The sequence below is a fragment of the Beta vulgaris genome, chromosome 7 (assembly GCF_026745355.1).
Source record: "Beta vulgaris subsp. vulgaris cultivar EL10 chromosome 7, EL10.2, whole genome shotgun sequence".
In the NCBI taxonomy this organism is placed as follows: domain Eukaryota; kingdom Viridiplantae; phylum Streptophyta; class Magnoliopsida; order Caryophyllales; family Amaranthaceae; genus Beta; species Beta vulgaris.
In genome coordinates, this window is record NC_079208.1 from 45905573 (window position 1) to 45920284 (window position 14712).

General features: G+C 36.8%; 2 protein-coding genes and 1 non-coding gene across 3 annotated transcripts; 1 reads left to right on the plus strand and 2 right to left on the minus strand.

Moving 5' to 3' along the window:
- Nucleotides 1-233: 233 nt before the first annotated feature.
- LOC104884052 (ras-related protein RABA5e) lies at nucleotides 234-2963 on the minus strand. The gene is made up of 2 exons (XM_010668645.4): nucleotides 2449-2963; nucleotides 234-796 (listed from the first exon to the last, which is right to left on the minus strand). The coding sequence occupies exons 1-2, from the start codon at nucleotides 2777-2779 to the stop codon at nucleotides 477-479; spliced, it is 651 nt and encodes a 216-aa protein (XP_010666947.1). The 5' UTR covers nucleotides 2780-2963; the 3' UTR covers nucleotides 234-476.
- A 6835-nt stretch (nucleotides 2964-9798) lies between these two features.
- Nucleotides 9799-11854, plus strand: LOC104884063 (uncharacterized). The gene is made up of 3 exons (XM_048634082.1): nucleotides 9799-10199; nucleotides 10342-10475; nucleotides 10533-11854. The coding sequence occupies exons 1-3, from the start codon at nucleotides 9799-9801 to the stop codon at nucleotides 11852-11854; spliced, it is 1857 nt and encodes a 618-aa protein (XP_048490039.1).
- On the minus strand, nucleotides 10177-10284 carry LOC125492178 (small nucleolar RNA R71). The gene has a single exon (XR_007268622.1). It is a non-coding gene; the product is annotated as a small nucleolar RNA R71 (small nucleolar RNA).
- Nucleotides 11855-14712: the final 2858 nt, after the last annotated feature.

A 14712-nucleotide genomic window follows, 5' to 3' on the forward strand; every position in this document is an offset into this window, starting at 1 on the left:
ACTACATTTGTCAATTAGGATAGTGGTTTTCAAACTCTATTAGGTATAGGATATCTAACAACAATGTTGCATGGAAATGGAAAGCGGATAAGAAACAGATTTCGGAAATAGAGTGTATAATAAACTTCTCCCTTTGGAGAAGTTTCCTTAAGGTTTTTCAAAATGCAAAAATATTTCGTTTTCGAAGTGGTCAAACTTCCATGAAGTTCCCGTGCAACCTAGTTTCACAAGCATTAAGAACATTTAGGTTTGAATTCAGCTGAAAGGCTCACAAGTCACAACCAAAAGGTGACAGATATCACAGTTAAAATTGGATCTTAATTGTTCTGAGTGATTCTGTGCAAGTGTATAAAACTCAAGATTTTCAGCTAGTGAAGAATCAATAGAAACTTTGTGGAGTGTCCTTTGACAACAAGACACAATTACAAAACAAAGTAAAAGCAAAGGTTGAAAGATACAACAAAATTTGGTAAATCTCAACTAGAACAGCAAGACAGGCCTAGGCGACTCCGATTTGAATCTGAACCATCTTTGGCTAGGGTTACTCGATTGACAGATAACTCAGCCTTATAAGAATCTGAATTTAATAGTTTCCTGCTGATATTGTTGTAAATTTCCTTGATTGCTATCTCAAACGCTGTCTTCACATTAGTTGAATCCAGGGCTGATGTCTCTATGAAAAATAATCCTTCAGATTCAGCGACACTTTTGGCCTCGTCCACACTCACTTCTCGAATGTTTTCCAAATCACACTTATTACCAACCAACAATCTTGCTACTGCAGTATCACAATGAGCTACAAGGAAAAGATACCAAAAAAAATTCAGTTACTTTTTTTTTTTTTGAATAGAAAAAATTCAGTTACTTATGGAAACTCTCCTTCTCTGATTTATAGTCAGAGAAGCAGAGGGAGTAAAGTACACATCTATGCGTTAAAGACAATGTTCTCCTCATCTCATCTCAAGGCTAATAAGTTGAAGTTCAAGATTGTTAAGTTTAGATGAAGATCAGTTCAGTGCTAGCAAGTTCAGATAAGTACAGAAAAGGGATAACCAGGTGAAGAGAATGTACTCTTAAGACTGCAAATGAGATGATCAGATGAGTACCAAGTATATAAAACTACAGCTAGTAATTAGAATACAAGTAAAAGCAATGCTAGATGTACAAATCGCAACTTCTTTCGGAAGTTTTAAAAATATAATTTCCATAGCATTATGGCGAGAATGCATACGCAATTCCAAGAATAAGACTAATGAATCAAATGTGAAACAGAAGACCTTAATTCTCTATACCAGTATTACTAGATCACCTTAGTACTCAATTACACATAAAGGATTTAGCTATTCTAGGAGTTGATGCTGTTCCTATGGACTGCCTTTTATGGAAAGATTTTAATGAGGTAATTGTACAAGTTCATTCATCATACACCCTAGTGTACCAAATGCATGGTACACCCAAGATCAATTCTTGTTCATTTGCTCATTTGGAACTCTTTTTTTGTACATTTTACTCATTTGGATGATTTGAAATGAGCAATGAGTAAGAAAATAATCTTGGGTATATCATGCTCACAGTACACCTAGGTGTATAATAAATTTTTGCTTCATCATAGCTGAGAAAACTGGACAATTTCAGTAATCAGAGACAAATTTTACGAACATCGGAAACACTTGTGAGGACAGTAGGTCCGTACCCATAATTGGTAATTTGGTAAGCATCATCACACGAAAAAGACAGCCATATAATAAGAATTCCTGACTGAGAAACCGTTAACCCTCTTCATCTTTCATTCTTTCTCATTTAATTGTAGCATGAAGCACCATATGATATTAACATATCAACGTCTCTGAACTATTTTTGGCATAGAGGTTATAACAAACTTATCTGGAAATTACAAAGGACGGTTGGACACTTTATACCATTACTTCCAAAAACAGAAAACTCCAATGTAGCACAACATGCAAATAAAGGAATGAGATTAAATCTTGTGTTAAAAACCTCCATTTTTCATTCGTAGCAACATCTTCGTAAATATGCATTCAGATAAATCAAACAATATCTTACATCCTAAATTTTGTTTCATATACTAATCCTAATTTCGGGGCAAGAAAGTATATACTCCTATAAATAATGCACTTTGAATAATGCACAAGTCAAAGTGTTGCAACTAATAAAACATTGTCTTCCTACATGCACAAAAGTCACTAATAACAAACATTGTACCAAGAGAAACCAGAAAAATCCCAACTTCCCAACCCCAAAAGCCATTTCACAGAACTTAATTCAAAAAACGAACTAAAATTCATGAAACTTAAGAATTTGAAGAAATCTAACTAACCAAATTGAGATTAAGCAAAACCCATTTCACAAACACAAGCAAAAACAAGTAAAAAAAAAGCTATATATAAAAAAAAAGAGAGTAGATAGATAGGTTAATAAGTAGCTTACTATTAAGCTCATCAAGCCAACGATTAATACTCTCAAAAGTGGTGCGACGACTGATATCATAAACAATAAGTGCACCAACAGCACCTCTATAATAAGCAGAAGTTACAGCTCTAAATCTTTCTTGACCAGCAGTATCCCAGATCTGAGATTTGATTTCTTTGCCATTAATTTCAACACAAACTGTTTGGAATTCAACCCCAATTGTGGCTTTTGTATTGTGGTCAAATTCATTTCTTGCAAATCTTGAAAGAAGATTAGATTTTCCAACTGCTGAGTCCCCAATTACTACTATTTTGAACAGATATTCTTCTCCTGATTCTTCTTCCCCCATTTCTTTTGGAATATGGAGAGAGAGAAAGAGATTAGAAAGGTGGGTTTTGTTGTTTTGAACAAGGGGAAGAAATGGGTGTTTTAGTGTTTAGCTTTGTAGTGAGGCAAAGAGTGGTGGTGGTAGAGAAAACTGCGTGATTAGTGGATGGAAGTAAGTGAATGTGACTGTGAGAGTGCATTTTTTGGAATTTTGTAAGACTAAAAATTAGATTTGGGAAGGGGGAGAGAGTTTAAAATCAAAGGGGTTACCGTTTATTACAGTCTACATACACTGGTCTAAACTTGAGAGTGAAAGGATTTCAGATTTCTCCTAGTGGAGTGTGAGCTATGGGAAAACTTACTGGATTTGGGATGGTAATTTAGTTCGAATATGATAGCTATTGGAGTATTGGTGACAATCGTTATTTCAATATAAAGGAAGTACTTCATCCGTCTTAAAATATATGTACCATTTTTCTTTTGAGTTAACTTTGAGAGTGTATTTCTCACCATTATGTAACAAAAATTATAGTGAAGTAAGATCTTGCTGAATTCTTTTTAATACTGAAATTTTAAATATCAACTTTTATAATTTTTAATTATACACAATGAGAGATATTAATGTCCCAATGTGTTAGATTACATGAAAAAGCAAATGTTACATGTGTTGTCGAATCGGGTAGTATTAAACCTTTAGTAATCTTCTTTGTTTTCTCCACGAATTAAAAGAAAAACTTCCAAATCTCCCGACCTGTGGACTAGGTCTTTTTAATGGAATCAGGTAAATTCTTATGTCTTTTGATAATTTTCCTCCTCTAATTCTCTAATATTTCATTGTTGACTATAGTTTAACACAAATCAAACACAATCAATGCATATTTCATAACAAGTAACAATTAACTAATAAACACTTTTTGGTACCGTCGTCTAATCACTTTCTAGTACCAACTGGACACTTCTAAAAAGAAAAAATGGTACTAGTACACCACAAATTAGTAGCTCATGACAAGTGACGGACCGAGAGAGGGACATGGGGGTACAATTGTATCACCGTTTTAAGAAAAAGGTTTAATGTCTGCCAGCTCCGATCTTGGAGTAAAAGGAGTAGTCCACTATATCTTTCTCTGTTTCAAATCGATGCTAGATGTTTCATTGTTCCACCATTTTTTTTTTGTTTTTTTTTGTTTTCTGTCTACTATTTCTTTTTTGCTTGCTTGCTTGCTCTTCCGTTAGGGAAGATGTTGATGTGAGGCGACGATGATGTTTTGAGGTTTCTAATTTAATTTATATATATTGAAGGGTTTTTACTTTTTATTTGAAGATAATGTTTATTGTTCATATTAATCTGGTTTATGTGTCCAGTAAGTTAGTTTCTTGTTTTATTTTTTAAATTTCTTTTTCATTTCAATGATTACTTTGGTTAATTAACTGATTATTTTATACCTTTATACTTTATATGTGTTAGTTAGATTCTTAGATTATTTGAGTAGTTATATGAAATTTGTTGATATTATTCATTAATTAGTGTGTAATTGAAATTTATGATTAAAATCAAGTATGATTTTTATGGATTAGTTTTTTAAAGCTAGAGTAAATTGTTGAGTCATAAGATGCAAATGTAATCTGAACCATATGATTTTTTTTTTCTTATTTTGGGTTATATAACTATGCATAATTTGGATATTTTAGTTGTAGCATTTATGTATGAAACAATTTATGCAAATTTTACCCCCTACTTTTGCGTTTGCCGTTTTGTTATTTCCCTAGGAACACTACAAGAGGGGGGGGGTGAATTGTAGGTGTAGAAATAAACGTAACTTTTTGCGGAAATTGAAACTTAAACGAATAAACAAGCTAGAGGAACACAAGGGATTTTTACGAGGAAAAACTTCTTGGGCCCAACAAGAAGAAACAACCTCGACCACTAGGGATTTTAAACTCAACTCTTTCACTAATTAGGCCAAACAACTTTGTTACAACCTAATTCTAACTCGAGCCACACCTTGAGTTCCTAAACTCAAGTTCCTGAGCCACTGTTCCCTTAACAGTAGTTCCTCTCAACTTCACTCGAAGTTTTCTCACTCATACAAGCTTCACTCAAAGCCTTTCTCTTACAGAACTTCACTCAAAGTTCCCTTACCCCAAAAACCAAAATACAATTGATCGAAATAAGCTTAGTGGAATTAGAGTAAGAAAGCAAAGAACAAATGGCTATTATGAGAGAATGAAGGCACTGACACTTAATTAGTTAAACTCACTTAATTACTTAGTCAGACAAATTTGGAACTTATCTAGACTTCAATATTTATAGTGAAATCACAAAGAACGTGGGATTAAAACTGGAGTACATGTTAAGTCCATTAACCCATGATGTTCCTTCCCCTAAGGAACACGTTTCTCATCATGTCCCATGATCCCATGATCTAAAATGAACGTGGATATATTTTAGCCACTACTCCTAAGTAATAGGAGTTCCTTGAGCTTTATCCGAAAATCAGTTTTATAAAAACAGTTTTTATCTTTAAAACTGAATTTTTAATCTTTAAGAAAATAATATCTTTTAAACAAATTCTTTCTAAAAACCGGATATTTATTTTCTTTATTTTTCCGAAAAATAAAAATCTTTTTCCAAAGGATTTTCTTTTTAAAACTGATTTTATCATTTGAATTAGATAAAACTAATTTCCTATAATTTAGGCATGACTTACTCAATTGCACATTTAACCGTTATACTTTTGCACGCCTAAGTCTAGTTCCTTTTATTAACTAAGTTCCTTTAACATATTCGTTTGGTGCCACTTAGTTTGTTCCTTGAACAAACTCTCATTCTCAAATAAAGCTGCCACTGTTCCTTACCATTCTTACTTTGTTCCTTTACATTGGAACTAGAAATAAAATGCCTAGCTTCTACTCTTCTTGATCCAATGCTTGCTCCAGTATCAACTTATAGAAACTTCTTTACTTAGCCTTTGAAATCCTCTCTTGACTTCTTCCTTGACTTCGTATTCTCCCAGTTCCTTTCATTGATACCTTAAACATCATACACTTAAATAACTCATTAGTTCACTACTTAGTTTGCATCTTTGTTTCTTTGTCATCATCAAAACTAGGGTTCAACACGTTTGTTGTATGTCTGTATCCCCAAATTGAAATTCTTGAGTCCGCCACTACCTTCAAATTACCCTCGTTTATGCCTATCTATTTAAAGGCTAAACTCAAACATCACATCATCTTTCCATCAAACATATATTTATATCTACTAGATGTTTTCTTTAATTCTTAAGGCAAAAATGACGAAAATAATCGTAACTATGGACGATCCGTCATTTTCAGTCCCAACTAAGGATTATTTTTGAGCACTCCCAACTATACATCATTTTTTACAAAATTGGTCCCGTAGGACTGGTTACCTGTTTAACACGTAATTTTTTTTAATTTCCTATAAACTAGTTTCTTTCTTCCTCTTCTTTGTCTCTCCTCACTCCACCCTCCCCTGCCACTGCTCTGCATCCCCCTCCCCTGTCAAGCCCCCTCCTTTGCCACCCCCAGATCCCCTCCCTTGCCACCCCCGAATCCCTTCCCCTCCTTCCTTAGCCACGCCAAATCCACGCCTGAATTGTTTCAGAGTACAATACTATTGTGGGTTCTCTCGCTCATTGCTCAAGAAAGGAACCTAAATCTACCCTTCAATTGCTATATGACCCTTAATTTTTTTTAATTGTAAATAATTTTTTGGTCTGTTTGGTTTTTGAAGTAATCAGAATGATGGGTTTTAGGTGTTTTAGGTATGCTCTGTTGAGTGCTTATGATGATATAATACTTGGAGTTCCACCCTTAATAGATACATCTCATTCTTTATTGCCGAAAAGATGAAAGGTGGATGTTTCTAGGATGCTCTCTTTGTAGAAAATAATCAGTATGATCGATACATGAAGAACAAATTAATAAACAATATTGACAAACAATAGAATAAGTAAAACTTATTTGCAGATATCTGTCAACTGAACTTGATTTAACGGTTTTTTCAACAGGTACCCCTGTGCTTTCTTTGTGAAAATAATAAGGGTACCTGGTGCATTTTTTTAAAATTAGGGATAACCCATGAATTTTGATAAAGTACAGGGATACCTGGTGAAAAAACCCTTGATTTAATCTCGAAATAATTGCGTTGTGCCGTGGTATGGAGGCCACTGCCTTAGAAGCGATTTCGCCACCATACTAGTGTAGGCGTCCAATGACGAACGCCCCCCAAGGTTTACACAACACCCTGAAATTCTACACCCCGAACTCTAGGGTTGGAGTTTCTCAAGAACTGCTCAAAACTTGGAGAGAATTGGGTAGGCTCGTGTTTAGGGCTTTTAAGAGAATTGAATTCTTAATCTCAGAATTTTGGAAGTAGTATTTATATAAAAGAATAAAAAGGAGTCCCACAGATTGCGAAAATCGCAAACAGCGTCAAAAGACGCTCGCCCGACCGGGTTAGACGGAGGCCGCCCGGTCGGGCCCGAGAGCAAACAGCGCCAGCAAGCCAAAACCTGAGAAGGGAGTTCGCCCGACCGGGTCGGGTGCGAGACCAAAAAACTCGCAGAACATTTAGTCTCGCTGGATCGCTCGGTCGGGAGGACCCTCGCCCGGTCGGGCGCGACGAGGCACAACTAGATTTCGCGTTCAATTGGATGTTATCAAACAATCCCCCACAAACGCGAAATTAGGAAAACAAGAGATGAGCAGTAAAAGGAAGGTTTGATACTTATTACAAGCTAGTGTCCAAGGATTGAACTAGCATGTTAGTGAGATGGGGTATCCTCTCAAATACAAGTGTCTACTGGATTGAACTTGAAGGAGAGAGAAGGGACCTGATACCACATATCTTATCTTCAGAGCTTGAGAAACTCTGTGATATCCATGAATTGCCTCTTGAACAACATACCACTATTGATCGTGCAATTCGTATACCCTATTAGACAAGTAAATTGTCTTTCAAATGATTGTGAATATACAAACAATTAACAATTTGGCCATCACCCTGGGGTTTTAGTAAGCGATCTAGAATGCCTACAAGTATGACATTTGACCGAAGGAGGCCATCCCTTCACACTCAAATATGATGTTCTATACGTTCAAATAAAATTGAATCAGCCGCAAAGGCCATTGAAACATCAAGCATATTACGTTCAATTAAATTTAATCAGCCATAAAGGCTGATATGTCTATTTTATATAGAGATTTTACCTCCGTCTCTCATTCATTATTGGTCTTAATTGCGCTCTTCAGAGCCATTTTTACTACTAATGTGCTCCTTGTAGTGTGTTTGTATTTTCAGATTGATCATTGTAGGAATTTGTACGTTTTAGTGTATTTCCTACTCATTTATATCATTACAAGAGATGATGTACTTTCGAGAGCACAAGCATTGAGTTGGAAGAGTTTTGAAGCAAAGCGAATAATAATAGAAGTAGAAAAATGACTCCAGTCCACTCTTTTGATTATATCTCAAGTTATACAAATCCAAATAGAGTGATTCAAATTGTGTTAGATTCTACATTTCAAGAGCTTTCCAACGACTGGTCATTTGCCTAATTCCGACGAATAACGAAGAAGTTATGGCATTTTAAAGATTGAGATTTTGTGCAGTCTGACGATCGCCCGGCCGGGCGAAATCCGCCCCGGCTTCCCGGGCGCCCTTACTTAGCCAAATTTCATCGTTTTTGATGAGAAGAATATATTTTGTTGCGGGCCCGACCGAGCGGGGCGCTATTTTCTACTCTACGATTTATGACCTGACGACCACCCGACTGGGCGGAATCCGCCCGACCGGTCGGGCGAGACGATCTTTGGGCCGTTTCAAGCGCGTGTTGCGCCAGATTTATGAGACATATAAATACTTACTTTCTTAGAGTTAAAAACTACGCCTTTTTACTAGAGAATACATTTTATAACTTTTTAGAGAGCTTTTGAGTTTACTCCATTGTTGAACATTGATTACTACGCTTTGATTCCTTCAAGTAAAGACTAAGTTTTCTTAATCTCTTCTTTACTTCATTATTATTATGTCTTTTAATTTGTTTATTATTTGTTTTGTTATTTCAATTATGTGTGAGTAGTCTATTAATCTAGGGTTAAGTTGAACCCTAGCAATGATTTAATACATGAATTCCTCCATTAATCCCATGTTTATGTGATCAATTGTTCTTGTTTGATCGAATTGTTCTTATGTTCATTATCATACTAGGGATAGATGATTTTGATTTGACTCCATATATCTTGTTTTCAATGGAAATTGAATCTAGATGGTTTTGTTGATTCAATCAATGGTATGAATATCTCTATGGGAATAAGTAGATAAGATTGCTAGGAATTTAATTGTAATGCTATGCTTAATGTCTCTTTCTTGCATGATTCCACGGGAGTAGGTTTGATTGCTTGTTTAGAGTAGCCATTGGTACTCTGGAGAGGTCTTTGGTAGTTATAGGGTGCGTTACTCCTCTTGAACCGTTGATTATGTTTATTTGGGATGTAAATTATTCATGTATTGGTCATGCTAGTGGTGATACTTAATTCTAGATGTTTTAATTAATTGATATACCTTGTGTGTTTCTAGTAATTGTCATAGTTTAACATTAGTCTTAGTTCAACATCCTTTCCATCATCGTTTGTCACTTGTTTAGTTAGATTCAGTCAAGATACCTAGTGTTTGATACTGTTTGTCCCTGTGGATTCGACCCTGACTTACCCTGCTACATAGTTAGAAGGTAGTTAGGAAATTACTTTTGTTAGGTGCGCGAGACGCCTACCAAATTTTGGCGCCGTTGCAGGGGACTAACGGTATTAGATTAGTTTATCTTTGAATTTATTTGGCTAAACTGTCTTTGTTCGATCATTATCACTCTATTTGCTGTTTGATCTCTTTTCTTTCAGTCTTTTTGTTGCATGCGCACTCGTAGCAAGGGTTCGCAAGATCTGATTACTCTTAATCGTGAGATCGAGGCTACAACAAGGAGATTAGGAGGTCGAAGAAGAAAACAACAACAAGAACCAATAATGGGCGACGAAGCACCACCGAAGTCTCTACGGGAATATGCTATGCCCGATGAGACCACCACCACCATTACCAGACCGACAACCGTTGCCACCCATTTCGAGCTCAAGCCACAATTCATCCAGTTTATCTCACAGGACTCTTATGCGGGAACACCCAATGAGAGCCCTACTGATCATTTGGCTAACTTCTTAGAAAAATGCAATACATTGAAATTAACTAATGTTTCTGATGATCTAATTCGGTATTGTGCTTTTCCGTTTTCTCTCAGGGATGAAGCGAAGGAATGGTTTAAGGAAGAAGAAGTGAGGCAGATTGCCACATGGCCAGAACTGAAGAAGGCTTTTCTTTACAAGTTCTTCCCTCCTATGAGAACTTCCAAGTTCAGAAACAGAGATATCTGGTTTTCAACAACATGAATTGGAGTCTCTCTATGAAGCATGGCAGAGATACAAGGCTTTGCAAAGGCAGTGTCCACACCATGGCATCCCTGAGTGACTACTGATTTAGACGTTTTATAATGGTCTGAAGCATGAAGTTCGCAGTTATATTGATGCCGCATCTGGCGGTACTTTCATGGCCAAAACTCCAGAAGCTGCGAAGACATTGTTGGATGATATGGCTGCCAACAATTACTTGAATGACTGGAGTGTGTCTCGTGGAGCCCCTAAAAAGGGAGGTAAGTATGAGGTTGATGCTATTGCTACTTTAACTAACACTGTGCAAGTGTTGGCAGCTAAAGTTGATCAGTTGAGTCGCGGACCAGTAGCACCTGTTTGTAAGATTTGTGAAGTGCAAGGTCACTCATTTAATGAGTGTCAATATAATACTATGGGAGTGGGAACTGCGCAAGTCAATGCCCTCCTAAACACAAACATAAGGCCACAAAACAACCCATACTCAAACACATATAACCCGGATTGGAATAATCACCCAAATTTCTCCTACAAAAATAACCAACCTCAACCTCCACACACCAACTACTCCCAGCCACCTGGTCTCCAACAAAGGCCACCATTTAACCCTTCATCATCATCCTCTCGACCCAACCTTGAGACTATCATGGAGAATTTAGCTTCCTCTCAGGCTAAGCAAGTTGAATACCAAGCCAAGCAGAATGAATTCTTCAACAACTCTCTCCAACAAATCACTGCTCATAATAAATTGATGGAGAGTCAGATGACCCAACTAGCCCAACAAATAAGCCACCTCTCTAAACCTTCAGGCCAACTTCCTGGGCAAACTGAACCAAATCCTAAGGGGCATATCAATGCCATTTCATTGAGGAGCGATAAAGAACTGCAAGAGCCTACACGGAGGGTAACTGAGCAAAAGAACACTGCAAAGGAGGTTATAAAGTTGAGTGAGGAAGTTCAAGGGAAAACGGGTTTGGAAGATGAAGCTAAGAATACTGAGAAGGAGGAACCCACTGTTATCCCTATGGAACCATACAAGCCGCATGTTCCGTTCCCTCAGAGATTGGCACAGGCAAAAATTGAAAAGAAATATGGGAAGTTCCTTGACATCTTGAAGAAGCTACACATCAACATACCTTTCTTGGATGCCATATCTGAGATGCCTTCTTATGCTAAGTTTTTGAAAGACATGCTTTCCAACAAGAGAAAAATTAAAGAGAATGTCACTATTTCACTAACAGCTGAGTGTAGTGCTATTTTGCAGAACAAGCTTCCAAAGAAGCTAGGAGATTCAGGCAGTTATTCTATTCCTATTAAGCTTGGTGATATTGAGATCAAGAATGCCTTATGTGACCTTGGGGCTAGTGTCAGTCTCATGCCCTTATCAATCTGCAAGAAGCTCAATATGGGTGAACTGAAACCCACACGCATCTCCTTACAACTAGCAGATAGAACAATCAAGTTCCCCCTTGGCATCCTTGAAGATGTTCCTCTTAGAGTCAGAAAATTTTTCATTCCATGTGATTTTGTTGTTATGGAAATGGAAGAAGATGCAAACGTTCCCATTATTCTTGGGAGACCCTTTTTGGCCACTGCTGAAGCCATAATTGATATGAAAAGGGAAAAATCACCTTTGAAATAGGTGATGAGAAGATGGAGTACACACTCACAAACTCCAAGGCTTCTCCATCTATGGGAGATATGGTTGATATAGTGAATGTTCTCAATGAGGATACCCCGATTATATCTAACACTCCTTCTTCTATGTCGATTGAGAGATCACTTGCAAAAATTCAACATTCAGTTGCTGAGATTAAGGCAGAGCAGTGCATTATCAAGAAGAACTTGTCATCCATATTCACAATCTTGGAAAACCTCAATACTTGGATGCAGTCACCAGGGTTTTCGATTCCTTCGTTCTTCCCTCCTTAGTGAGGATTTGTGAGTACCCTGCCCCTTTCTTTGTGTTTACTCTTTACCTTTGTCACATTGCGGACATTGTGACATGTTAGCTTGGGGGAGGGATTTACCACATCATCTGTACATACTCATCATTTAGGCATTTTTGTGTGTTTTTTTCCTTTCTTTCTTCTTTTCTTTTCTTTTGGTTTGTTTTCGTTTTCATTGTGTGTGTGTGATGTGTGAAGCCTACTGAAAAAAAAAAAAAGAATTTCAAAGTCAAGGTTGAATAGTTGTTTCCCTATGCCCCATACTATCATAATGCTGTTTTGACTTTGGAGTGTTGATGGATACGAAACAATGATTGATCACCAAGGCATGGCATAACTGTACTTAGATCTATGATAAGAATCAAGATTGTGGCACTCTATATGTCCTGCAAGCATGTTTAGGCTTAACTGTGAGCTTATGTGCCTTAACATTATGCTTTTCTTGTGTGTATGCCCACTTCATGAGGGATGCTAGAACTTGTGTTTTCTCTCCATTGATGTATTAGCTGTACAATGTTTGAACAAAAATGATTATGACTCACGTAGGAATTTACACCAAAAGACCAAATAACCTTCCCTGCATTCATTTCCCCTAGTTAACCACTCTGAGCTGAGCCTATTTCTTTTGACTACTACATTATGAGCTCCTCATTTTCCCAAAAATACGTCTCTTTACCATTGGTAGTGAAGTATTTAGGAATTTTTGGTTGACTAACTTGCAAATTATGAAATTGGTTGTTGGTATGAATAAAAAGATTGCAAGAAAGAAAACAAATAAGATTGATTACATGTGCAAAAGAAATTCTTCTCTATCCTCATTAGCTAGTAGCTAAAGTAGAGAACTCCTAAAAACAAGACAAGTAAGGTTTCCATGAGCAAAATATGAAAATCAAATTGAAAAAATTCTAAGAGAAAGAGATCTCATTGTGAATTATGTCATATTGGAAGTCATTACTTGGGTTATGTGAAAAGATAAAGGAGATGAAATGAAAGAAAAATGGGTTATAGTTGTGTTGCAATTTATATATCGTGTGGCATGTTTCGTACAAAAGTTGTAGTAATACTTCACTACCTTAAGTACCACAGTCCCAAATATTTGGCACACCTACCACCCTAAGCCCCATTACAACCTTAATTGAGTCATATGATTTGTTTGCGTGTATAACTACCTGATGTGGAGAGATGATACAAGCCTATGGACTAACTTGGTGAAGTGGAGCAATTGAGCGCCATATATCACCCTTCAAACACACGAGTATGAGAGTAGGGACGGGTAACGGGGATGGAAAGAAGCAGTCATTTTAACTGCTTGGAGAGTGCTTTACAGATGAGTGGCGAGTCCCCTTGTGAGATCCTTCTCGTTGATTTACAGCGAATATTTAGTGGCCTCTCTTGATTCTTATCCCTAATTGGTATTTTTTGTCGAACTTCACCGATTATGATTTGTGGTGTGTTTGGATTCGATCTATTGTCATTTCATGAATTTTATGATGGGGTGAAATCACTATTGATGCCTTGAACTCTTAATTTTTAGACAGGTTTTGCTTAGGGACAAGCATTAGTTTAGCTTGGGGGAGTTTGATATGTCTATTTTATATAGAGATTTTACCTCCGTCTCTCATTCATTATTGGTCTTAATTGCGCTCTTCAGAGCCATTTTTACTACTAATGTGCTCCTTGTAGTGTGTTTGTATTTTTAGATTGATCATTGTAGGAATTTGTACGTTTTAGTGCATTTCCTACTCATTTATATCATTACAAGAGATGATGTACTTTCGAGAGCACAAGCATTGAGTTGGAAGAGTTTTGAAGCAAAGCGAATAATAATAGAAGTAGAAAAATGACTCCAGTCCACTCTTTTGATTATATCTCAAGTTATACAAATCCAAATAGAGTGATTCTAATTGTGTTAGATTCTACATTTCAAGAGCTTTCCAACGACTAGTCATTTGCCTAATTCCGACGGATAACGAAGAAGTTATGGTGTTTTAAAGATTGAGATTTTGTGCAGTCTGACGATCGCCCGGCCGGGCGGAATCCTCCCCGGCTGCCCGGGCGCCCTTACTTAGCCAAATTTCATCGTTTTTGATGAGAAGAAAATATTTTGTTGCGGGCTCGACCGGGCGGGGCGCTATTTTCTACTCTACGATTTATGACATGACGACCGCCCGACCAGGCGGAATCCGCCCGACCGGTCGGGCGAGACGATCTTTGGGCCGTTTCAAGCGCGTGTTGCGCCAGATTTATGAGACATATAAATATTTATTTTCTCAGAGTTAAAAACTACGCCTTTTTACTAGAGAATACATTTTATAACTTTTTAGAGAGCTTTTGAGTTTACTCCATTGTTGAACATTGATTACTACGCTTTGATTCCTTCAAGTAAAGACTAAGTTTTCTTAATCTCTTTTTTCCTTCATTATTATTATGTCTTTTAATTTGTTTATTATTTGTTTTGTTATTTCAATTATGTGTGAGTAGTCTATTAATCTAGGGTTAAGTTGAACCCTAGCAATGATTTAATACATGAATTCCTCCATTAATCCCATGT